This window comes from Lacerta agilis, chromosome 4 (genome assembly GCF_009819535.1).
Source record: "Lacerta agilis isolate rLacAgi1 chromosome 4, rLacAgi1.pri, whole genome shotgun sequence".
NCBI lineage: Eukaryota > Metazoa > Chordata > Lepidosauria > Squamata > Lacertidae > Lacerta > Lacerta agilis.
In genome coordinates, this window is record NC_046315.1 from 50269676 (window position 1) to 50294650 (window position 24975).

Consider the following 24975-nt stretch of genomic DNA (forward strand, 5'->3'; position numbering starts at 1 on the left):
ATGCATGCTTTGTAATAAATGCTGACTTGTATGCAAATCAGCATCTAATTGTTTAGTACTCCCCTGCGGTTCTCTGCGTGCTGTAACTTTACAGATGTTATCAAATCGCTCCATGGATTATATAAAGGAAAGACAACAATTAAGGGTTGTCTTGTTTAAGGCCCACATGCACCATTAGTTCCCAACAGCTTATGTGCCTTCAATCAAGCAGAGATTTGATATACATCTGCTTCTTTTACACTATCCTTCCAAGAGAAACAACAGGACACTTGTTTGCTGTTTCTTTTCAGAATTAAGAAACACTTGTTTCTTTTGTTCACCAAACAATAATTTCATGGCTGGAGAACTGCCAGTTAGTCCTGCAGCCTGTTTACTGCCGAGAGATGTATTGCCTGAGTAGGTGTCAGTTGTGGGCTGGATAAGAGAGTGTCTGTTACTCTGCAACTAGTGAGCATTGTGTCTGCAGAGTGCCTGGACAGCACTATCTGGGCAACAGTTTCAGCTCGGACTGTAGAGTCACTTTACTAATATGATAGACGTTTCCATTCATTTTATAAGCAAGATAAGCCTTCTATTTTTTTATGGATGACTGACTCCACCTAAACTTCTATCTCCCTTGATAATATGGGGAATTAGGTGGTAACTGGAGGAAATGTTGAAGAAAGGTAAGTGTGATAGGTTGGAAAGAGAAAGCGACATGGAGTCAGGTCAGGATTTATAAATTGAAACGGGCACGCACCAATATTAAGGTGAGGGTCTAATTTGTTTTTGGCTATGCATGGCAGCAATACGTTGTGACAACTTGCAAACCCAAGGGGTTTGCTCGGCATGTACTAAAAGTGCAGTTTAATTAAGTTACATATATGGGAAGTATTGCTTGTTTGGGGAAGGATGCCTCTGCTTCAGAGATATTATCTTTCCCAATCAATCAATCCAAAATATAGTGTTGGGGGGAAATGTTGATTCTTCATCGGCTAGCAAAGATTTGGTGCAATTTGGTGCAGAGGTGCCAGCTTCTGCAGATGATTGAGGGGACCTAGTGTAACGTCCTGACATTGCACACATGATGTCTTGTGACAACATCCTGACATCATGCACATGGCCCTCTGAACATTGAGGGGACCAAGCCCCCCCAAATAATATATGGGGGAGCAAAGTGCCTTGGCCCCCCAGAAAATGGCACCTATGATTTGGTGTGTGCTGTCAATAATGTTGCATGCATGCCAGTGGGCAACTACTAGATAGCACTTGTGACCTCACTGATGATGAGATACAACTCTTCTAACTATGTACATGATAACACACACACACACACACACACACACACACACACACACACACACGTACCGTGTTCATCTGGGAGTTTTCTTCCTGATGCCACCTTTCCATGCACAGAGAGACCTGGACATGAGGGAGCTTTCAAATAAGCAGCCCCTACATGTGTATGAAAACTGTACATGCACTCTATCATATCTTCAGTTCTTAACAACTTCCTTCTCCAAATGTGTAGTAAGGAAGTTGTGCTTAGAGGAGCTCATTCACTTTTTATAATATTTTATAATATTTACAATATTTTCCTAATGAAGTATGATGCGAAGGATTCATTTGTGGGGGGAGAGAGAGAGAGAGAGCTTGCTTAATATGGTTGATATGAACATTCTGGTTCCATGTTCCCACGAGTGTGCATTCAATATGCACAATTTCTGCCACTATGTATCCCATATGAAGAAGCATAGTATATGGACTCTTTTCTTGCCCCTTCTTGTATTAGAAAATGAGGTGGGGTTAGGATGGCATTCGTAAGAGTATCCATTTACAACCAAATTAGTGCAACATCATTGAACAGATACAGGAAATTCATTTCTTGCATGGGCACCATAAGGTTGCATTCCTATACATATACCTAGGAGTAAGCCCCATTGATCTCAATGCAACTTACTTTTTAAAGTGGCCTAGAGAATGCATGCTGCAGAGCAGTGGACACTGGTGCTCATTGTGGCTCATAGAGAAGAAGGAAGAGAAGCCAATAGTAGGTGGAGCCATAAAAAATGGCTGGTGGGACCAACTAACTCCAGTATTCCCCCCCCCATCCTCTTCCCTACTGAGTTCTACAAAGGCAAAACTGTAGATTAAACAGGAGGAGGTTGGGGGCTATTGGGTTGTTTATATTTTGATTATGTATTTTGTGGTTTTATATTTTGATTTTATTCTGTGAACCGCCCTGAGACCTCCGGGTATATGGCGGTATATAAATTCAATCAAGCAATTGACAGCCGGTACAATATAGGTAGGTGTGGTCTGGTTCAGGGCAGACTTGAACTCCATGGGCAATTGCTCCATTGCTCCTGAGGTCTATGTCATACGTACATTCTTTCATCCAAAGATGTATGTGGTAACCTGTGTACTTGTGGCATAAGTTTTTACATTGCACTTCATATGCAATACTGCATATTTTCTTAAAATAGGTTTATTTCAGTGTAGAAAATAAATGGTCCCATATGTACTTGTGAAAGTGGAAAGCATTTTTGGCACGTGGAAAGCAGGCCTTTTCAATCATCCAAAAGAAAGTCCTGACCATTCAGTCATAATATGAAATGTTCCATTGATCCACCTTTCTCTATTTGTTTGAACAGACCTGGATTTGTACATTAGTGACACTAATTTTTTTTAAAAAAAATCTGGCCCCTTTTTGGAGCAAAAACATATGTCTGCCATCTGAACATTTGCAAATCAGGTAGTTGCTTGCAAAGTAATCACAGAAATCCAGCAAATGTAAATGGTAAGGCTGCCTGATATTTAAAACATTTTAGTTTTTTAACCAATGGATCACTCAGTTGAATCATGCAATTTGCATATTGCCCAAACTCTAAGATTAATTAGTAATTTTTGTATCACCTGTGAAAATGCTGTAAGGCTGTGCTTACTTTGCATAAGCTCCACTGACCTGAGTGGGATTTATGGTACTTCCAAATAATCATGCATAGAAATTGGGCTGTTGTTGACTTTTTCAAACATACTTCCTTGGGTCCGTTATTATGTTTTCCCAGTGATCTTTTATGAAAACAGTTTTCACACATCTACTGCTCCAACTCAGAAGTTGGCATCCAAAAATAAAATGAAATAGTGGTGTTTGCCACCATAATCACCATGCGCATATCTGTACATAGCTGAGGTATTTCCACATGGTCTGCTGCTCACACTTTGATGCAAAGTGGGAGAAACAAGCATCTAGGTTTGATACAAAACAACTGCTAAAAATTAAAAGAATTACCTGAAAACACTGTACATATTTCTTTCAGCTAATTAGGCAATCTGCCCAGGTGTTTAGCACCAAGGCATCATCAGCGCCTTAATTGGAACAGCATTAATCAAAAGCAGAAGTCTAACAATAATTAACCATGCATCATTACCATAATCTAGCCCCTTTATTACATAAGATTCACAAATTACTTGAAGTATCACAACAACCCCTGTTAATAATAATTGCCTGACAAAACTACAAATTAGCTCTTAAATTACACAAAAGCTGATAGACACAACTACATTGGTTTTCTGTATGAAATGGGAACACGGAGCATTCCAAAAGCTGGCAAATGCTTAAAACCCAGGGGGTGGGCTGCTTGTTTTGTAAAGCAAAAAGAGAAAGCAACATACCTTCTGCTATTTTGCCCTCTGTGATGTGGGAGACAGAGTGAAAAATTGCTATCCCCTCTCATCTCACACCAACATGTATACACACTGCAAGCAGAAGTTAAACATTTCTAAGGTGCACTGTTTTCAACAGAAGAGATACTCACATGCCTTAATCTACCTTGCTGAAATCAGTGGGACCAAAAAAAACTGAATTTTGGCTGGATCATGCCCACATAGTCATAGTTTCAAGTTGTACAAAGCTGGAATTGCTTCTGAATTTGGAGTCCTTGTAACCCAGCCTAAGCCTTTGTTCTAATATATAGTGTTCCTTATCTTGGCTATCTTCTGATAAATTACTCTGAAAATTAGCCTGATCTTATGTTTTTGCACTGTGTTCACATCTGAACTATTTTAAGCTCCTCTCCTTTCACTTTGTGTGGCAGAAACAAAGCCTTTTTTTTTGCAGGGAGCTGAAAATGATTTTCACGTGTGTAGAAGGGCTATGGTCAGCTCTTGCCAGTTGAGCTGTAAATTACATTATTATAATATTAGCAATGATTTGCAGACACATCATTAAGTGATTATTCACAAGAAGGAAAACAAGGCAGAGCTGAAAGCGCTGTGACAGTGTGGCCCAATTTTAGGGACCGCGGGGATCTAATTCTGCAGACCCATACAACTTGCACAGATGAAATTTTAAAAAATATTTTAAAGTGGAACAGCTTTCCACATAGCTCTGGCCCTGATCCTAACGCCTTACAACTGCGTATCTATCCAAACATAACTGATGATAACAGAAGTGCTACATGGCATCCTAAGTGTGCCTTATGGTAGCACACCAGTGCTAAATATTCTGCATGCAAGTTGGTGAATGAATTTGCTAAATCCACAGGCAGGCTAACTACTAGATCCATAGTCGCCACATACTGAAATAGTTGTGAGGACCAGCCATTAGGTGCCACTGCTCTTGAACCCTCTTCCAACTCTGCCGCCTTTCCATTAATTTTCAGTACACCATGCAGCACATTTTAACCCACTACCTCAACTCATTTTTTTTTTTTGCTGGTCTTCCTGTGACAGCTACAGATAGACCTGGTGTCAGCTGCAAGGAACCAGGAGCCTTGACAGGGCCTCATGGGGCTGATACCTTAATCTACCTTGCTGAAACCATTGATTTCTCTTCCATTGTTGCCACGAACACCCATGGCCACCAGCAGCACTGCAGCTAGTAGTCCTTCCTCATCACTTGCTCAGCCATGTTTATGGGTTCAGGACCTTGTTAGATGTGCAATAATGCTCGGATTTTGCCTCTGTGACCTTGTTGGTCGGTTGTATATTCAGATAACCTCCCCCTGTTCCTATAGCGTAGTCCTCCAGAGTCGGAGACTTAAGAAAAAGAAATGCACAGAGAAAATCCTGGAACAGAGAAAATAATGCAATGCCAGTTGCTTTATGATGACCTCAGAAAGCTTTTTACAGTATTTCTCTTGTGCTCTGTGGTCCAAAGCAGTTTCCTTCTAAATGCATATTCCACACCTTATTCCATTCGAAAAGCTTCAGTTAACAGCATCATTAAGCAGGCTATTCCCCAGAACTGGGAAAAGAAAACCCACTGTAAAATAACTACAGTTATTAGGTAGCCCAACTGCAGTATGTAAGAGATACTGTGGTGGTTTAAAAGCGCACAAGCTCTCTGTTTACTCTTTGAAAGAAAAGGGGAAATAAAAGGAGAACTAGGAAGAGAAAACAGCCATTGCAGTTGGTTTGGTTGTACTAAGAATAATTGCCGTCAATATTGATTAGTCCTTAGGGACCATGCTGAATTTGAAATCTGCAGGCGGTGAAATCCCAGATGATATGTACACCACTTGTTATGGCTCCTATGTTTAAACATCTCAGAAAAAAATGTGAAACTAATGGTCTCACATTGGCTATAATGTGTTATCATATAGCAAGGCTACTCCTGTCACTAAATCACAAATTCCAGAAGGGTAGCCACGTTAGTTTATATAGCAGGAAAATACAAATCAAAAGAATCTTGTAGCACTGTAAGACTAAGCAATTTATTGTGGCATGTGCTTCTGTAGGTTACAGCCTGCTTCATCAGAAGGATGCAGCAGCCTGGAAAGCTGGTAGGTATATAGTTTTACCTAGTGAAGGTAAACCATAAGAGATTTCAGTACACAATACAATTTGTTAATGATGCCCTAGACCAGGGGTCCGCAAACTAAGGCCCACGGGCCAGATAAGGCCTGAGGGACTTGTTTATCCAGCCTGCGGCGAACCCCACCGTCCGCTGCCACCGGCGCTGCGCTGCGCAGCACAGCTGCCCACTGCCGGATCAGAGGGGCACCGGAAATAGCTTGTGTGCATGCACATTATTTCCAGTGCACATCTGGGTTGGAGGAGGCCCATGCACATGCACACAAGCTATTTCCGGTGCTCCTCCGACCCGGCAGTGCGCCAGAATTAGCATGTGCGCACGCGTATGGGAGCGCGCTCCCCTGCCCTCCGGCCCGCTGTGTGATTGGCACTGGAGACACTGGCCTGAGGCGCAGTAAGTTTGCTGACCCCTGCCTTAGACTGTAATCCTATACTGTACTGACTTACTTGGGAGTATGCCCCACTGAACTCAATGAGATTTAATCCTGATGAAATGTGTATATAATAGCACTGTAGAAGCCAGCTTAACATTTTGAAAGAAAGTACAAAACCTATGTGACTTTAAAATACATACTGTATATGGCACCTTCAGAGATGTGTGAAAGGCACACACAATCTAAAGGGCAGGTTTCCACATAACATACATGGAATCCATGACAGAGAAAGGCTCCTGATTCAGTGTCAATTGCAGAGAAAAAGCATGAGGTATTTTGTTTTAGTTATCAGTGGAAATGTAATCTAAAAGTGTCAACTTTTTAAACTCTAAGGGTTCTCCCAGACTGTCACTATTTTATGGAAGGGATTCATGATCGTTCTTATGCTACTTGGTCTAATTTTTTGATATACGTCAATTCAACTGAGATGGAACATAGACCCTTAGTGGTTATGTTTTAGAAGATTAGGCTAAGGTGATTTCCTCAGTGCCTTGGATTGTGACTACAGTATAAAAGATGCATCACATGAATTAAAGTCTCTTCCCTATATCCCACCTCCCTCTTACCCACTCCAGTTTTTCTTCCCCCCTTTCTCTCTTTCCTTCAGTATGTTTAATATTGTTTATATTTTGTCTTTATTTTAAAAATTAATAAAGTTTATTCTAAAACAGATCTTAGTAAAAACCAGGCACAATGTAACCACCGCATGAGTTTTGCGGAAGCAAATCAGGATGAATGCTGAATAAACAGGCTATCCAAACAGTATACATGTGTTTGTAATTAATCTGCAAAACAGATAGGTCTTTTTTTCATGGCCACTTACATATTTCATTGGAATGGGCTGGAGGACTTCCCAAGGGGAGTAAGCATCTCAAAGGATGAAGAAAGCTGTATTTCTAATGGAAATACAGACAATGTCGGCACCTGAAGCAATGTCTCCATCTTATTCAAGAGAGCGCAGTATATAGGAGAAGGCATTCCTCAGGTATCCTAAGCCCAGACTATTTTGGGCTTCGAAATATATAACAACATAAATCAAATACAATTTATTGTGTGAATGCATTAAGGACTTGGTTGTTGAATTATGTAGTCTTTCCTCAGAATTTGTTTCTAGAGAAACAGCACCGCCTACAGGCCAAAACACACTCAAGCAGGCTTTGGGAATCATTTTCGTTAAATTCTTAAGGCCTAATCATATGCAGAAAGATGGAGGGCACAAGGAGAAGGGGACGACAGAGGATGAGATGGTTGGACAGTGTTCTTGAAGCTACTAACATGAGTTTGGCCAAACTGCGAGAGGCAGTGAAGGATAGGCGTGCCTGGCGTACTCTGGTCCATGGGGTCACGAAGAGTCGGACACGACTGAACGACTGAACAACAACAACAAATCATATGCAGCTATGCCCCAAATCATCTCCTAAATGACTTTTCGGAAGAGAAATAAATTGCTATCAGTGTTTGCTCAGATGTAACTGGTTAAATGATAGTTTTAAGATTATCATTTGCTCCCAACTATGGTCCAAACGTTTGTCGAGAACTTTGACTACTGTATTTGTTTGATTTTACACATAGATTCAAATGCCAGGTACAAATTTACATCTCATCCTGCATTTTTCACAATATGGGGCACAAGTCTGATATCTAGTACATCCCATGTAACTACTTTTAAATACCCCTGGACGTAAATTTAATCTCCATATATGGTAGGTTAAAAAAATTAACATTTGGAGATTGTCGATTTCTACATTTTTTCAATAAGTTAGGCAAAACCAGCTCTTCGTTTGCATAATTTCACGACTCTTTTCCCACTCCGATCCAACCGTGATCAGCTGGGGTGCAGAAATCATCGCCTGTTTTCATTTCCCATCCGCTCAGCGCTTGGCTTGCAAGTTCACTACCGAGAATACCACAATGAAAAAGCATTTAAAATATATTTATTTCGTTTATTGGGTATATACGGATAACCCGCATTTCTTTCCTCGCGGATGGAACTGCGGCACCCAGCCTCTTACGCTCCACCAAGCTAATCTTGTTTGCATAATATGGGAAATAGACGGGCCTCTTTCGAGTACGTATTTAGAATTCCCCTTCTTCGCCCTCCCCGAGCCCGGCCACTCGCGGCGCAGACAAGATCCGCCCGCCCTGCGTGGCTTTCGCTTTCGGATCCGGCGGAGGCTCCTCGGCTGCTGAGCGAGCGACGTGGCGTCCGCCTGGAGGAGAGCCTCGAGGGCTCGGCCGCTGCAGCGGCGCAGGCGGCGGGGATGAGAGCGGGGGCCCGGCGCTCGGGCGCGGCCAGGTGAGCTGCGGGTGGGGCGGGAGCGCTGAGGAACGCGCCGGGCGGCAGGCGAGGACAAGGCCGCGGGGGAAGCGAGGCTGGCGGGGTCGGGCTGTGGCTGCGCAGCGTGGAGCTTCTCGGCGAGGCGGGGGTGGCCGGGACAAGCCGGGCTCCTCCGCCGACCCTGGCAGAGAGCGGGCCTTGCAGGCTGGCGAGGAAGAGGAAGGAGGGAAGGAAGTCAGCGAGGGGTGGCTGCGCCCATGCGTCGTGTAGCGCCGCCTCGCGGGACCAAACGAGATGGGCGCCCCACGCGGGACTCGGCTTGAACTCCGTGGGGAGACCCGTTTCCGAAGGAAAGGGCAGCTGAAATAAACGGGCTTATCTCCTGAGCTGAAGCCTTAAGGATGATGATTCAAGCTGGTTATTTGTGGCTGCTGGCTTGTGTTTAAGGTGTCTATGATTTCAGGCTACTTTAATTGCATATTTCTATATTCTGTCTTACATTGCATTTTCAGTGTTGTGAGCCACCCTGAGTTGCTATTATTTATTTATTTCCCACCCATCTGGCTGGGTTTCCCCAACCACTCTGAGCAACTTACAGCATATACAAAAACATAATAAAACATCCAACATTAAAAAACAAAATATCTTATATGGACTATAAGTAACCAATAATTCAATAGAAACATAAACATAAAAATAGTTTACAGTTATACCCACATTAAAATAACCACCAACGGAAGAGCACAGTATAAAATCCACATAATAAGTAAAGTGTTTGTCATTAAGGCCCAACAAAAGCCTTCCCTATTTTTAAATAACATTTATTTCATTGGGCTCAAGCGAGCTCAACTTGCACAGGTTTGGACTGCAAGAGTGCCAGTAAGTGTGTTTGTTGCCTTCGTTTTTAGGGCTGTAAAAGAAAAATCCCAGGTGTGGAACTGCCCAGCCACCTGGCCTTTAGGGATAAGCCCACTGGTTTCTGCGGAGTTAAATAAAAGAAGTCCAGCCACTGGAGCAAGGACAAGACAGGGTTTATTGCGCAATAGGTTACAGTCAAACTGCCCCCCCCCCCCCAAGAGCAGCGTTGCAAGAACTTTTAAAAAGTCCTATCATATCCCAGAATACAGTTTGGAAACATCACTACTACATCATCACTACATCACTAAAGGGAAGGGTTATACATGGTTGACATATAGGAAAGACAAGATTAGCATATGGGGGAAACAGAGCAATATCAGGGAGATAGCCCTGGGCCAATGTGAATTGGTGTTAAGTATTGGCAAGGATACCTTGAGCACTTATCTGGGAGAGAACAATGGGATTCTGGTTGAGGGATATTAGCCTGAAGCACCCAGAGATTACCTGCTGAGGCATTTCCCTGTGTACGTGGTCTCTCTCGCCTACTGGATCATGGCAGAGGGAGATGGGTCCCCTTAAGGGCATCACCCCATACCCCAAATGAGTTTACTCAGGAGGAGACTTTGCTTAGATGACCCCCCCCCCATAATTTCCGTAACAGGGCCAAACTACAAAGCAGCTCTTACATATTGTATTAGAATGAAAGGCATCTTTTTCAGAAAGCGTGTGGCTTAGCATCCAAGAAACAAAACCCGAAATCAGTCCTGAAAAAACCGAATCTTTATGAAATAATAAGCGTGCCCCAAGGGTGTTGATGGCAACATTCTTCAGGGGCATGAGATTGAGCAGCAGAAATCGTAACCAGGCATTTTGCCTGAATGTGCATGGGCTGAAAGGGGGGGGGAAGCAGGGTTAAAACCAACAATCCCTGCCCCAAACATCCCCACATGTTCAGCTGAATCCACTTTGAATCCTGAGAAAGTATGAAGTGCAAGTCCATGCAGGGATGGGGGGGGGGGCTTGTATGTCCCCAGCATGGGCGTACCCAGGGGGGGCAAGAGGGGGCAGGTGCAAAAATGATCAGTCGTCTCCTGGGTCTGGCTTAAAAAGCAGCACTGCTACCATTGCTGAGTGCTTGTTCGCTGAGACTGAGCAAAGAGGGAAGTGTGCTGGGTGAAAACGTCTGGAGAGGACTGGAGACTGATATCTCCCTATTCCCCCCCCCAAAGCTTCCTTATCACACACCTTAGACTGCTTGATAAGAAGCAGGCACTATTAACACCTACCGGTAATCCCAGTTGATGGCCCTGGTCACTAAAACTGACTCCTGCCCCTCCCCCTCGCCCCCACCCTCCATGGTTGTATGATCTTTGGAAGGGAAGACGGAGCTTTCTCTGTGCTGCTGTTTTCATCCACAGCAATCTTTTTGTGAGTGACTTTACCCCCTTGTCCATTGTCTTTAACCCCCCCCCCCAGCCTTTTTTAACCCCTAAAAAAAGTGTTTGGATGATTTTTCAAATCTAAATTAAAACTAAACAAAGTCTACCTAACTGGTAGTAAACAAACACACATGGTTTGGTGTGCTTGTGTGTTGATGTACTTTCTATTGCTAGATTGATGACTGGAGTATAAATACAGATAGGTAGCCGTGTTGGTCTGCCATAGTCAAAACAAAATAAAATAAAAAATTCCTTCCAGTAGCACCTTAGAGACCAACTAAGTTTGTTCTTGGTATGAGCTTTCGTGTGCATGCATACTATAAGGGTCTGTTGACTTCTGTTTCAGTGTATCTGAAGAAGTGTGCATGCACACAAAAGCTCATACCAAGAAAAAACTTCGTTGGTCTCTAAGGTGCTACTGGAAGGATTTTTTTTTTGTTTTATTTTGTTTTGGTGTATAAATAAGCAGTGATGTTTTCCTGTGCTTTCAAACAACTCACTTCTTTGCATTTCAGAATACATCTTTTCACTTACCGGTAATGGTTAACACTTGCAAGTAATTAAAGTAAATTATAAGCTATTTAGTCATAAAGTGTTAGTGTTCTGATATGCTGCTGCATGGAAGCGGTGTGAGTTGCTATGTGTCCTTGCTTTCTGATTCTTATAAAGTAGTTGAGAAGTAAAGGAATATATGAAGAGATGCCAACTTATGTGACCAACATCTGTGCATACTGCACCTGTGAAACTTATATTATGGTTCCTAGCAATTTCACTGCTTGAGTTCTCAAATTGTCAAAACCTCATAGGAAAAGCCTGTGTGAATAAATTGGCCCATAAAATCTATGTGTAAGATTGATTTAATTATCCTAACAGGAGTTATAATTTTTTTACTGTTTAATATATTTTGTTTTGAGGTGGAATGTGCTGCTGTTTGTGAGACCAAAAGTATTTTTTTGGGTGGGTAGGGGCCTGCTTTAAATAAGAGTTACCTTAAAAGGATAACAAATTTAGTATGGTGTAAGCCAGTGGTGTCCAAACTTTTTTCAAAGAGGGCCAGATTTGATGAAGTGAAGGGCCGTGAGGGCTGACCAAAGGGCCGACCAAAGTTGTTAACCTTTTCTAGGGTTGAAGTTGTTGAGGTTTTTAAAGGATTTTACCCCAGGAAATAAACTGCCACAGGGGCCGGATTAAACCAACTGGTGGGCCGAATTAGGTCCCCGAAATGGACTTTGGACATGCCTGGCTGAAATTTCAATTCAGTGGAGCTGAATAAATAAATAAATAAAACCTCCCCTCCAGTAGTTTCAAGCACTACTACAGGCTCCACATAATATCTGTACTGCATTGTTTACTGTGACAGCACCTGCACACAGTTTTGATCCTGGGTATGCCCCTGCTCCCCAGTGTGACAAAATCCTGCCTTGACAAGAGAACCTTAATCTTATGTGGCTGATGCATAAATATTGTTTCATAAAGACTATTGTTGTTGGTTAAGGCTTCCTTTTTCAGTACCGTAGCCTCTTCTTTCACCCACACCTTTTCTTTCTTTCGTTTTCTTTGGGGGGGGGGGGGTCTGCCTCGTTTTTTTCCTTCACTGCTAATTCTCCTCTAAATATTTCATTGCCACACTTTCCCCTCCCTCAGTCCCAATTTTCTCATGCATCTTGTTTTTGGAGTATCCCTGGTATGACAAGATCCAGAAGGAGAGGGAGAGAAATGATTTGGAACACAATATCATATGGACAAAAGATAATTAATGGATGTACAGGAAGCTTGCCACCCATATTAAACAACAGTTTGGAAGAACGTTTCATGTTACCCTTTTGAAATCGCTGTTTTTCTCTGGGATTTTGAAAAAAAATATATTGTTTGGTATACATGCAGGAGTCACATCAGCGCTTACCCACCTGTAGAGACCACCGCATAGGATGTTATTTTAAACTATGATGACATTTTCCATGGGACCACTGCATTTCTACAAACTTGGTGAGTTAAATCTAGAAAGAATTTAACAGCACGCCCTTATTTTTCTTCTTGTCTCTGCTGCCTTTGGAGTTCTTTCTTCTTCTTCACCAAATAAATTTGATCCTCAACTTCTGCCATGTTTCTAGTCTCAAACTGGCCAGGCTGGAAAGAAGACAGCTTTTATAAATAAATGAAATTATGCTTAGCACCTGAGTCTCTTGAGATAAGGGAAACAGACTTTTGCCTAGCCCTAGCTGCTAAAGGAGCTGAAAACATGCACCCAAAGTTAAGCATTTTAAAACAGCATTTACTTCACTGTGTAAGTGGCTGTTACAGAAACTTAAATGGCACCTCCAGTTTATTTGGATTCTGAATTATTGTTTCTTGACTGTAGAAAAGAACGTGTCGACTATTGATTGTGGCGGAGGGGGGATCCAAAATTGGTCCAAGGAAGCCTGAATTTGAACATGGGAATAAATCATGCTAGTTTAAATTGAGCCCTATTCCACTAACTTTTACTCAGAGTAGACCCATTGAAAGTAATGACCCTGACTAACTTAGGTGCATTCATTTCAATGGGTCTGGTTAGTTGGAAAATGTTTTGGGGGAGGAGCAGGTAAAGTCCCAATGCACTAACGGCAATTGCTGCACTGGCTGCCAACAGCACAAAAAATTACTTGACTATGGCCCATTTTATTTATTAGACATGTTTTATATTGATCTCAGTATAATGTAGAAACATTAATATTTTAGAAAAAATGTAAAGACTAGGAAGGAGAGAGAGTGCAGATATGTGGAATATGGAAGGAAAGACGTTTTCATTGGCTTAGGACAGTGGTGGCGAACCTTTTGGAGACCGAGTGCCCAAACTGCAACCCAAAACCTACTAATTTATCGCAAAGTGCCAACACGGCAATTTAATATGGGATAATAATTAATATACCGTAATAAAATGAGTGGGGGGGGGCTGCCCTGAGTTGTTGAGGGGGGGCTTGGAACACAGTTGTTTTTTGGGGGGGAGAGAAAAAACATTTACACGCCTTATAAATGCTTCCTATGGCACGCAGAGCAGAAACAACACATAGAGTTTTGGGGGACATTGCCAGAGTTTTTTGGGGGGGGGTTGGATCACAGTAGTTTTTTTGGGGGGGAGAAAAACACTCACACGCATTATAAACGCGGAGCAGAAACAACACATAGAGCTTGGGGGGGCATTGCCCAGAGTTTTTTGGGGGGGTTGCTAAGACTAGCAGAGCTTTTGGGGGGGCTTGGATCACAGTTGTTTTTTTGGGAGGGGAAAGAACACTCACACGAATTATAAACGCTTCCTATGGCACAAGGAGCAGAAACAACACATAGTCTCAAGGATCGCAGGTAGCAACCAATCAATGAAAACCCTTGACAAAGCCACCAATCACATGAACTACAGCCTGCTGGCTGTAAAAAAAAATCCCACCAATGGCCGGGGGCGGGGAGGCAGGAATATAGCTGCTTTGGGGAGATAAACTGCCTCTAAGCTGCTGCCGGCTGGGTGGGAGCAGTTTACTCACAAGGAGGCATGGGGGGAAGCTGCTGGCCAATTTGAAAACCCCAAACAACGGCACTGCTGGCGTGATGGCGCGTGCCAACAGAGAGGGCTCTGTGTGCCCAGTCTGGCACCCGTGCCATAGGTTTGCCACCAATGGCTTAGGTCTTAGGACTACCGGGAGCTATGGAAGAGGAAAGGGGGAATAGAACATACTCTAGAAGTGATTGGTTGCCCTGCCCAAGGTCCCCTGACTTAACACCCATTATCAAACGCCTCCAAAAGCCAACTCTCCCCCCCAAAAAAATGGAATGAAAGCCACAAATCTCAGCTGTTGAGTGTTTTCCCCAGGAAGTACATTCCACTCAGCAAACAGTTTTAAGAGCGTTTTCTACATTTAACAGATTTTTTTTTAAATTTCATGTATCTATTGTTTTAATTTATAGTGTACATCAGTGCTCTGATCTCTGCTCTGTGCAGTTTACTTGGTAAGTATTCTTAAACTACTTAACATTTGCTGCCAGGTTCACGTTGTATTTTGTTGCTTACAAAGAGCAAAATGCACAGCTGTTTCGTCGTGTATGATTGGCAAAACTTGTACTCACCAGTACTTATAACTGTTTTTCCCCCCACCACCACAAGGAACCTCAGTTCAACTCAAGTTGAAAATGGAGCCACGGGATTTTGAGTACATATTAACGTGGGAAGCTGGAAATAATACAGGGACTCTCACACGCTACAATGTGATGTATAGAACAAGCAGGTACCTATGCTTTTTCTAAAATATATTCCCACATATTGCCGGGCGGCGGATTTGGGAGTCTCTGTGGGTTGCAAAGACTCCCGAATCCGCCGCCCGGGCTCCTTGGCGGAGCGCAAGTTGGGGCAGGGAGAGGGTCGGGCCAGCGAGGAGGGGTGTCCTACCTCGCTGGCCCGCCCCTTGCCTCCATGCTGAGCTCTGCCGCTGGAAGGGGGGGACTATTTTCAGCGCGGCCGGGGCTGAGCCGCAGGGGTGGCCAGCGAGGGGGGGTGACACCCCTCCTGGCTGGCCGCCCCTGCGGCTCCACCCCGGCAGTGCCGAAAATAGCCTTTAACATTTGTTTTTAAAAATTAAAAATTTAATTTTTTTAAAGTCCAGGGGGCGTGGCCACCGCCCGAAGTGCCCCCTGCCCCCCCGCCCCCCTTGCTATGCCCCTGGCTTCAGGTTAAGAACTTTGTTTCAGGGTAAGAACAGAAATTGTGCTCTGGCGGGGCAGCGGCAGCGGGAGCCCCCATTAGCTAAAGTGGTGCTTCAGGTTAAGCCCATAAACTGGATAAAAATTGAGTCATCTGCTTCCTTTGGCTCCTCACTCTGTCACATGGACTAAAAAAGTAATGAAACATAGTAGATTATAGTAGTGTAGTTGCTAACAAAAACTAGTTATTCTCGACAACGAAAAGGGGGTGAATCTCAGAAACAGACTACCGTACATATAAAAAATAAGCATATATTTGAAAAGCCACCAAATGTACATTTGCACTGACATTCTTCTCACAAATTAAGAAATGAGGGTGAGTAAATATCAGCTTGATTAGCACTCCAGCATTCTGGACAACTTTCATGTGATGCTTTTGAATTGCTTTTTTATATCTAGTTCGGAAGTACTGATTGTTCATTGACTCCTTCTTGTTTCCATTTAAAGTTCTCCAACACCAAACATGAAGATTGTCACGGAGTGTTCCAATATCACACGTTCATTCTGTAACTTGACAAAAGAGTTTACAGATCCCAATGAGTCATACAAGATTATAGTGGAGCCGGTCACAGAAAATGGAGTAAATTCTTCAGCTATCTATTTCAATCCATATTTTGACAGTAAGTAATTTGCTCCTTATTTATGTTTGAAGCACATGCCTTATGCTTCCTATAAGTCCTAGGTCGACCACACAGATTTCACATTGGCCAAGGCAGAAGGTAGAGGCCAGTTGTCAACCCCCAAAAGGTGAGCTCCCAGCAGGCTCCAAAGCTGACAGTGCCCTGCCCTGCCCTGCTCCTACTTGTTATAATTGATGCTGCCGAGGTTTCCACCGTGGCAGAGCCCTGGCACCAGCAACCTCATGCAATTCTAGCCCCCCAAACCCCCAAGACTCCTTCTTCAGTGTATTATTTTCAGTTATTTAGTTCATCGTTCTTTAAGTGCCAAGAGGTCTGGTGGTCCTGACAAGCTTTATCTCCAGCTCTCAATGGGCATCCTCTTGCTTTCAATGAAATGAATGGCAGACTACACCACACTAAGATCAGAACACAGGACTAGGTGCCATATTCAGAGCAGACTTTCGGGAGCAGAAGTGAGGATCAAACAAGGCTGAAGGCACAACAAGTTAAGAGGCTTAAAGGTCGGTTTTGGGAAATTTCTAATCAGTAGAACCCCCGCCGTACCCATTTTGCCTTAAATCTGAAAGAAGCATACCTGGGAGAAGGTTGTATCATTTAATTTGAGATCTTATGTGCAAGTTAGTTGTGCATTGGATTGTAATTTCATTAATTTCTCTAGGGCAGAGCTTCCCAATCACATTTATTCCTTCTTTTCTTCCTTTCTTTTTTCAACAGCATGCATAAAATCACCCCGGTTTGAGATTTCTGCTTGTCCAAGCTGCGCAAATGTGACAGTGGAACTTTCAGCCTCGTTACTTCAAGTATACCAAGAGCTTGATTATACAGTCACAGTGATAAGAGACAATGTCAAGGAAAAGGTTGGTTGCTGATGATTAAAAGGGAAATGGTAAACAGTAGCAAAATTAATTCACTTCGTCTGTAAGAAAGCTGCTATTTCTGTTTCTAGTTCAGTTATATATCCAAACGTAATGGTACTGCTTCCTGATCCATAGCCCTGTCTATCCTCCAATGCATGCGTAGAGTTCTGTCTGGGTGGGTTTCACCCATTCACTTCAATGGAGTGGACAGCTCCCCATGTTTTACCCTTTAAGTGGCTGTTGACATTCAGATAGACAAAAGGGGCTGTATATATTTTGGAGTGCCAGCAGGAATTGCTGGATTGAGATGTTTTTGAATAATAGGGTAGACCACTTCCCATGCCAGTACTTTAGGATTGGGCATAGCAGCAGCTAAACCAGCAGAGTCCAAAGGCCGGAGGCTACGTTGCTATTGCTGTGCCTTTGCACGGTTGCTGCTGCAAGAAGAACTGGCAAGGCAACTATCTAGCAGATGAACAGAAATGATAATGTTACTTATATATAGCTTTTTGTATTTCCAAAGCGCTTTAGGAAACATTTTCATAGGTATCCTTACAGTAGCCCATGACACAGGCTAGTGTAATTATCCCCCCATATTGCAGATGCTGGGCTTTGACTGCAAAAGAGTGTGCAAGGTTGTGTATTGTGAGACTTTCCACATAACAGTCAACTGGGTTTCATCAGCCCTCATATTTGCATTTATATGACATACTCAATTGTCAATCTTTTTCTTCTTCTTTTCTAGCGTGTTGTCAATACAACCAGACAAGAGAGTTTCCATACTGTCATTGGAGATTTGAGTTTCAATACAAATTATTGTATTGCTGTTGATGTGAAAACAAGTCTAAATAACCAGTGCACTCCGTCTGTCCCAAAATGCATTATCCTCGGCTCCAATCATATACCAGGTATAATGAATTAAGGGGTAGAGAGGGGTTGCAGAGAATTAATTTAAAATTATTATTTTCTTAATGTAAAACAACTAATATTGGATTATTGCTCTTAGTATTTCAAGTAATAGTTTTTAAAGAAATTATTATGAATTTTGGTAGTCTAATAATATGAATTCTGGTGATCTAGTGCTCTGTATGCCCAATAAAACCAGAGTGTTTCACAATAGCCCCCATATTCACTGTTCTTTAATCACGTTCTTTTTATCTTACAGGTCATATTATATTACCAGCATTGTTTGGCATATTATTGCCGTTGGCAGTAGTACTCACTCTATTTGTCCTATATAAAATCGGTGTTATTTGCTTAAGATGGAGGAAATGGCCAAGAGTCTTGGTATGTAGCCTTGGACAGATTCTTTTTTAAAGATAAATAGCTTAATAAGCTCTACTGCATGTATGTATGTATGTATGTAGGTATGTATGTATGTATAATTTTATTTATTTTCTATCTTCTTTTCATGAAACATTCATTGTTCAAAAGACCTAAGGGTCTGTCCCATGGTCAATGCCAGTTATATAGGGTCAGGTGATATGAAAGTTTGCCCTCTTTGCCTGGAGAGCTGCTGTCAGTGATGGACAAATAATCTGACCAGTTTCTCTAGCCTATTAACTTTTGATCTTCACTGTGAAAAGTGAGGTTACAGGGAAGCAGGCAGAGGACCTTCTCGGTGGCGGCGCACGCCCTGTGGAACGCCCTCCCATCAGATGTCAAGGAACTAAACAACTATCTGACTTTTAGAAGACGTCTGAAGGCAGCCCTGTTTAGGGAAGTTTTTAATATTTGATGTTTTATTGTGTTTTAATATTCTGTTGGGCTGGGGAAACCCAGTCAGGTGGGTGCGGTATAAATTATTATTATTACTATTATGGTGGTATTATTATTATTATTATTATTTTTATTATTATTATTATTATTATTATTATTATTATTATTATTATTATTATTATTCTTATTATTATTAATAGTACTTGTAATCAACAGCACCACAACATTTACATTTAGCCTTGTTTCCCAGGTATCTGGCCTCAAGACCATAAAAAGCTGGCATAAATAAATGAAGAAGGAACCAGACTGTTCAAGGCTTTTTCAACAAAACCCCCTTTATTGTAAATGGAAGCAAATCCCAGTGAAAGACAAAAGATTCTCACATCAAGCTGTCAACCTTTCCCTTTTTTTGCGGGCAATTCCCTTATTATAGCATTGGGAAACAGCAGGGTGGGTTGACAGCTATGTCTCACATCTGTGGAGGGTTTCAGGATTAGGGCCAAACCATTGACATCCAATTAATATTTTTTAATAGTAATTTTTAACTATGTATCCCACCCCCATCTTTTTTGAAGGCATCTATTTTATTTCCATCTTTAAATTTCAAATTTGTTTTTCTTTTCAGAGCATCACACCAAAATTAGACTATTTCCTTTTTAAATCAGAACCGGAAGAAGTACACACCGTCCAGGTCACCCAACAAAGTAAAAAAAAAGTATGTGGATACAATTCCGATGAAGAGGACAGTGAAAGTGTTGCTGGAAATGATGATTTATATGCTGCACGTGTTTTTTTGGGCCAGACTTCAAAGTCCTGCTCGCAGGAGGACAATGCAGAGCCACCGTCCCTAGACTGCTCATCCACCACAAGTAAAATAGCTGACCCCCAGGATGATAAAACAGAAAACCTTCTGCTCATAGGCTGCTCTTCTGCTACAAGTGAAATGCCTAAACCTGCAGATGCTGAAGCAGAAAACCTTCAGAATGATATTAGCCCAACAATTCAAATACTCCATCCCTCTCCTGAAGTGGACTCCACTAATGAGCCAGACCTGGAGTGCAGCAGCTGTTCCAACGTAAACTTAAATACTGTGGTGCTAGGAATATCTGGCAAAAATGTGAATGCTTCTGCAACACTAAGCTCTTTTCAAGAGAAGGCTGCGGACTCGAAAGAGTTGTGTGTTTCTGACCCATTTGAACCAAAACATTTCACTGATGTGCTAGAAATGCAGAACTCTGACATTCATAACCTCTCATGTTCCTGGCAGAATTCTGATGGGTCTGGAGAAAGTGAGTCATCGGATTCAGAAACAGACTGTGTCGGTGAATACATGAGCAGATGAATCAAAGATGAATAAAAGAATAGCATCTTCCTGTACGATATGTATTCCTATGTCAAGGGACTGGGTGGATCTTCTATCTAATGCTATCAGTATTGTACAAGTACATATGAAAATGCAGCACTGTTGTGAATTCCCACAGCATTAATATCTTTTTCCGCTTACTAGTCTGCTTCCAGTATAACTGAGTACCCACAATCTGTCATGGACTTGTTGTATGCAGAGGAATGGTGGGAGGAACCAGCTGGGGAACCACCAAGGGAAGAAGGCTCAGCCCAGGGAGTGGTGGTGGGAGGACAATGAGTGGTCAGAAGGAGAAGACAGAGAAGGTGTGTTGCAAGCTAACAGGGCTTAGTGAGTCCAGCATCCGAGGCAGAAGCTGAAGCAGGAGAGTGAGAGGAGAGAGGCCAAGAGACAGAGATGAGTCAGGCTGATGAAGACTCCCTGGTGTTTTCTTCTTCTTCTGCAACAAGTTCCCCTCCCCCTTGTCTCCTAGAACCAGAAGGGGCATGAAAAGTGCAGAGGACTTAGGTAGCTGTGGGTAGGTGGGGACCATCAGTCTCAGCAACTGCTTTATGAGAGCAAACCTAGCAGACATGAGTTGCTGCACTCATTAGGCCAGGCACTCCTGTACAGATCGTGTTTTTGCTAATAAAGAGTTAACTCCAGATTGCACAGTGTGACTTACTGCTGGCTGACTCCTGAGACAACCCTTTGTGAAAGCTGGAAAATAAATTCAGCTTTTTGTGTTTCTAGAATGGAATTAATTGCAAACATGGATCACAATATCTTCCAATCCTGTCCTGTGCTCATTCTATATAACTTTCCCTGTCTTGAGGTTGAATTTGTCGATCACAGTTGATCAGCTGTGCCACTGGATCATCAAGTGTTGTTGACCATAGTGAAGCACTTTGCTGGTAAGTAATTGACTGTGAATGGATTTCCTGTTATCTGTAATACATGGCCTGAGATCCTGAGGGTTGTAACTCATTATGCCTGTTTATTCAGAGAATTGGAGGGTTCAGGGCCTTCAGATGGACTATATGTGAACTTACACTAGGGCAGGGGTCTGCAACCTTTAAGACAAAAAGAGCCACTTGGACCCGTTTCTGAAGAAAAAAAAAGAAACTGGGAGCCACAAAACCACTGCAACATTTAAAACAAATATAACACTGCATTTTATTTTAAAAAATCTGATTTAAATTTAAAAAATCCGATTTAAATAAAAAAAATCTGATTTAAATATAAAAAAATCCATTTTTTTGATTTTTTTTTTTTTTAAATCATTCATTTTTATCCAACCTGGGGACCACTACCAGGTCATAGCCTGATCCAAGGTGGGTTGCAACAGCATACAAATATTTGATTTGTTGTTGTTTTTTAAAAAAAATGAGTCCTCAACTGCACACTTGTGTTAAATGTTTGTCCCATGTCTAATTGAAGACTGCTGGCTTTTACAATAATCTTAGTGTCTTTTACCCTTAATATTCCAGACCAGAGGCTATGCTCACCTCTTCCAACCTCCTCTCTTGCTAAATAAAGCACAGAATTGCACCAGAGAAGCCTGTGATGTTTGTGCTGACTTGCATACAGGTGGCTGTAGTAGTTCATAGTGTTCAAACCTTTTTAGGGGAGTTCCCTACCCCCTTAATGACAATGGCGATAGATTTTGCACATGAACACAGATCCAAGTTAGGACTCCTCTCTTCCACGCCAACAAGTGCTTTGTCAAGGCTCCCCTAACACACACTCAGGACAGAGGAAAAACTGCAACCTTTTGGGGCGTCATTCTCCTACCCATGTCTCTGTGAGAACCAGCCCTTTATTCTGCCTCCCGTAGTACATCCTCCCCCTTCAAGAAATCATTTCCTTTGGACTTTCGGCCCATCTCCACCCCTATTACTCCTTGCCCTCACGAAGGAAGCATTTTCACAAGTTTTCTTTTTGGTGGGCTGTTCGTGCTTCCAAACACCTGGAAGTCCCGACAGGGGCTTCTCCCCCACCTAGTAAATTCTGCCTCTGCATAAGTTACTCAGGTTTGGTTTTCTTTACCAGCCCACCCACCCACCCACCCCGGTCGAAGCAGAGCAATAAGTCATTTACCTCAGCAGGGGACAAGCTCAGCTCCAATAATGAAACCCTTCCAAGGAGTGGGGAGGGGGGGTCAAAACTTGTGACAAGCAGGTAGGTGGTTGGAGAGCAGCATCGAAGGGGGAGGGGGGAAGGAAGCGAGAGAAAGCTTTCCCAGTTTTTACGCAAGCCGGAGCCTGAAAAGTTGCCAGAGCGCGTGCGGCAAGGAGACTAAAGAAGTGCTATTGTGGGTCGAGTGACCTAGAACTGGGAGAAAAGAAAGCGCAGGAGAACAAGCCCCTCTTTCAGCCGCCGAGGAGGAATCCCCCGGATCTCCTCCAGCCACAGGCTGCCCAACCAAACCGGGGCAAAGCCAAGGCTGGTAAAGAAAACCAAACCTGAGTAACTTATGCAGAGGCAGAATTTACTAGGTGGGGGAGAAGCCCCTGTCGGGACTTCCAGGTGTTTGGAAGCACGAACAGCCCACCAAAAAGAAAACTTGTGAAAATGCTTCCTTCGTGAGGGCAAGGAGTAATAGGGGTGGAGATGGGCCGAAAGTCCAAAGGAAATGATTTCTTGAAGGGGGAGGATGTACTACGGGAGGCAGAATAAAGGGCTGGTTCTCACAGAGACATGGGTAGGAGAATGACGCCCCAAAAGGTTGCAGTTTTTCCTCTGTCCTGAGTGTGTGTTAGGGGAGCCTTGACAAAGCACTTGTTGGCGTGGAAGAGAGGAGTCCTAACTTGGATCTGTGTTCATGTGCAAAATCTATCGCCATTGTCATTAAGGGGGCAGGGAACTCCCCTAAAAAGGTTTGAACACTATGAACTACTACAGCCACCTGTATGCAAGTCAGCACAAACATCACAGGCTTCTCTGGTGCAATTCTGTGCTTTATTTAGCAAGAGAGGAGGTTGGAAGAGGTGAGCATAGCCTCTGGTCTGGAATATTAAGGGTAAAAGACACTAAGATTATTGTAAAAGCCAGCAGTCTTCAATTAGACATGGGACAAACATTTAACACAAGTGTGCAGTTGAGGACTCATTTTTTTAAAAAAACAACAACAAATCAAATATTTGTATGCTGTTGCAACCCACCTTGGATCAGGCTATGACCTGGTAGTGGTCCCCAGGTTGGATAAAAATGAATGATTTAAAAAAAAATAAATCAAAAAAATGGATTTTTTTATATTTAAATCAGATTTTTTTATTTAAATCGGATTTTTTAAATTTAAATCAGATTTTTTAAAATAAAATGCAGTGTTATATTTGTTTTAAATGTTGCAGTGGTTTTGTGGCTCCCAGTTTCTTTTTTTTTCTTCAGAAACGGGTCCAAGTGGCTCTTTTTGTCTTAAAGGTTGCAGACCCCTGTGTTAGAGGAATGATGATATTTTGTATATAGAATCATAGAATATGAAGGGACCCTGAGGATCATCTAGTCCAACCCCCTGCAATGCAGGAATATGCAGTTGTCCCTTGTGGGAATTGAACCCACAACCTTGGTGTTCTCAGCACCACGCTCTAACCAAATAAGTTACACATATCTGAAAAGCCTACAAGCTGGAACGAACTTTTCTGTGTATAACTTTTATCCAGAGCTGTTTGCTGAGTTTATTTACTTCTACAACAGTAAAAAAGATTTGGGCCTTACTCTGCTTCTGTGTGGTGTCTGGTACTGCGAGCAAGATGCACACATTTGCACTGAGTGTGCATCTTATATCAGATTCCCAACAGCATTGCGATCGTGTTACATTTTGTTAGCCTCTCAAACTGCACTGCACTTTCAGACGTGTAGCTGAGGGAGTTCAACTATCCTATGTCCATTCTAAATTGCTCCTGAGCCACGAGGTTCCTTTTTTAAAAAATATAAAGACATCTCTGCGGCTTAACTGTATGCATTTGAATTTAAAGTGTAGTTAGCACCCAAAAGTGTCATTTGAGATCACCATCTTTCTAAAATATAAAATAATTTATATCTTCTTTATCAAATTATGACAGGAAGAGCCATTATGAGTGGCCAGTAAGATTTCCTAAGGCCCAGCAGGTTGTTTCCTGTAGCTCTGCTTCAGACTAATGAAAGCTGGAGTAAACAAAATCTGTGTGACCTATGGTTCCCCATCCTTGCTGTGGTTGCACACATATTATTAGACTGTACTGCTTCCCATTTGCAACTATGGCAGATGTTTGTGAAGAGACAACATATTTGGGGGAGAAATCTAGAATTCAGCTGCTTCTTATCAGCACATCACACCTTAGATCAGGTAGTAAATAGCTAACTGATACCCTTGAAGGAACAGGTGCCTAGTCTGGGAGTACTGTATTCCTGAATTTCAGTCTGCCACTGGAGTCCTAATTGGAGTACGTACGTCCAGCATAGACTTATTTGCTAATAATAATAATAATAATAATAATAATAATAATAATAATAATAATAATTTGTTTTATTTGTACCCCACCCCAGCTATGTCCATTCATAGACCTGGTAGCCTGGCCTCAGTTGCCCATGGTCTAGAGACCTCTCTGCTACTGCCATACCTTCTAAGTGGGGCTGCCCTTGATGATGGTGGGGCTGGTGCAGAATGAGGCTGCTAGGTTGGGGTGAGTTGGGTAGGCTAATAATAATGATCCCGTCTCTTCCCCAACCCCCAACCCCCATAAACTAAAAGCAAAGCAAAGCCAAGGGATCTGCAGAAGTGAACAGCAAAAAAAAAAGTTTTGGTTTTTTTAACAGATAGTGTTTGAGGGTCTTTGGGTGGGCACAAAAAACCCTTTTTGTGGGCCTAGAGACATCCTTCCCATTAGTTGTCCCTGCTTTAGTCT

General features: G+C 42.5%; 1 protein-coding gene and 1 long non-coding RNA gene across 2 annotated transcripts; both read left to right on the forward strand.

The window, feature by feature from the left end:
* The first annotated feature begins 8377 nt into the window (after positions 1–8377).
* LOC117045057 lies at positions 8378–15055 on the forward strand. The gene is made up of 4 exons (XR_004426390.1): positions 8378–8526; positions 12690–12791; positions 14742–14783; positions 14938–15055. It is a non-coding gene; the product is annotated as an uncharacterized LOC117045057 (long non-coding RNA).
* A 915-nt stretch (positions 15056–15970) lies between these two features.
* Positions 15971–20238, forward strand: IFNAR2 (interferon alpha and beta receptor subunit 2). The gene is made up of 5 exons (XM_033146371.1): positions 15971–16150; positions 16886–17028; positions 17774–17936; positions 18182–18315; positions 19373–20238. The coding sequence occupies exons 1-5, from the start codon at positions 15994–15996 to the stop codon at positions 20087–20089; spliced, it is 1314 nt and encodes a 437-aa protein (XP_033002262.1). The 5' UTR covers positions 15971–15993; the 3' UTR covers positions 20090–20238.
* Positions 20239–24975: the final 4737 nt, after the last annotated feature.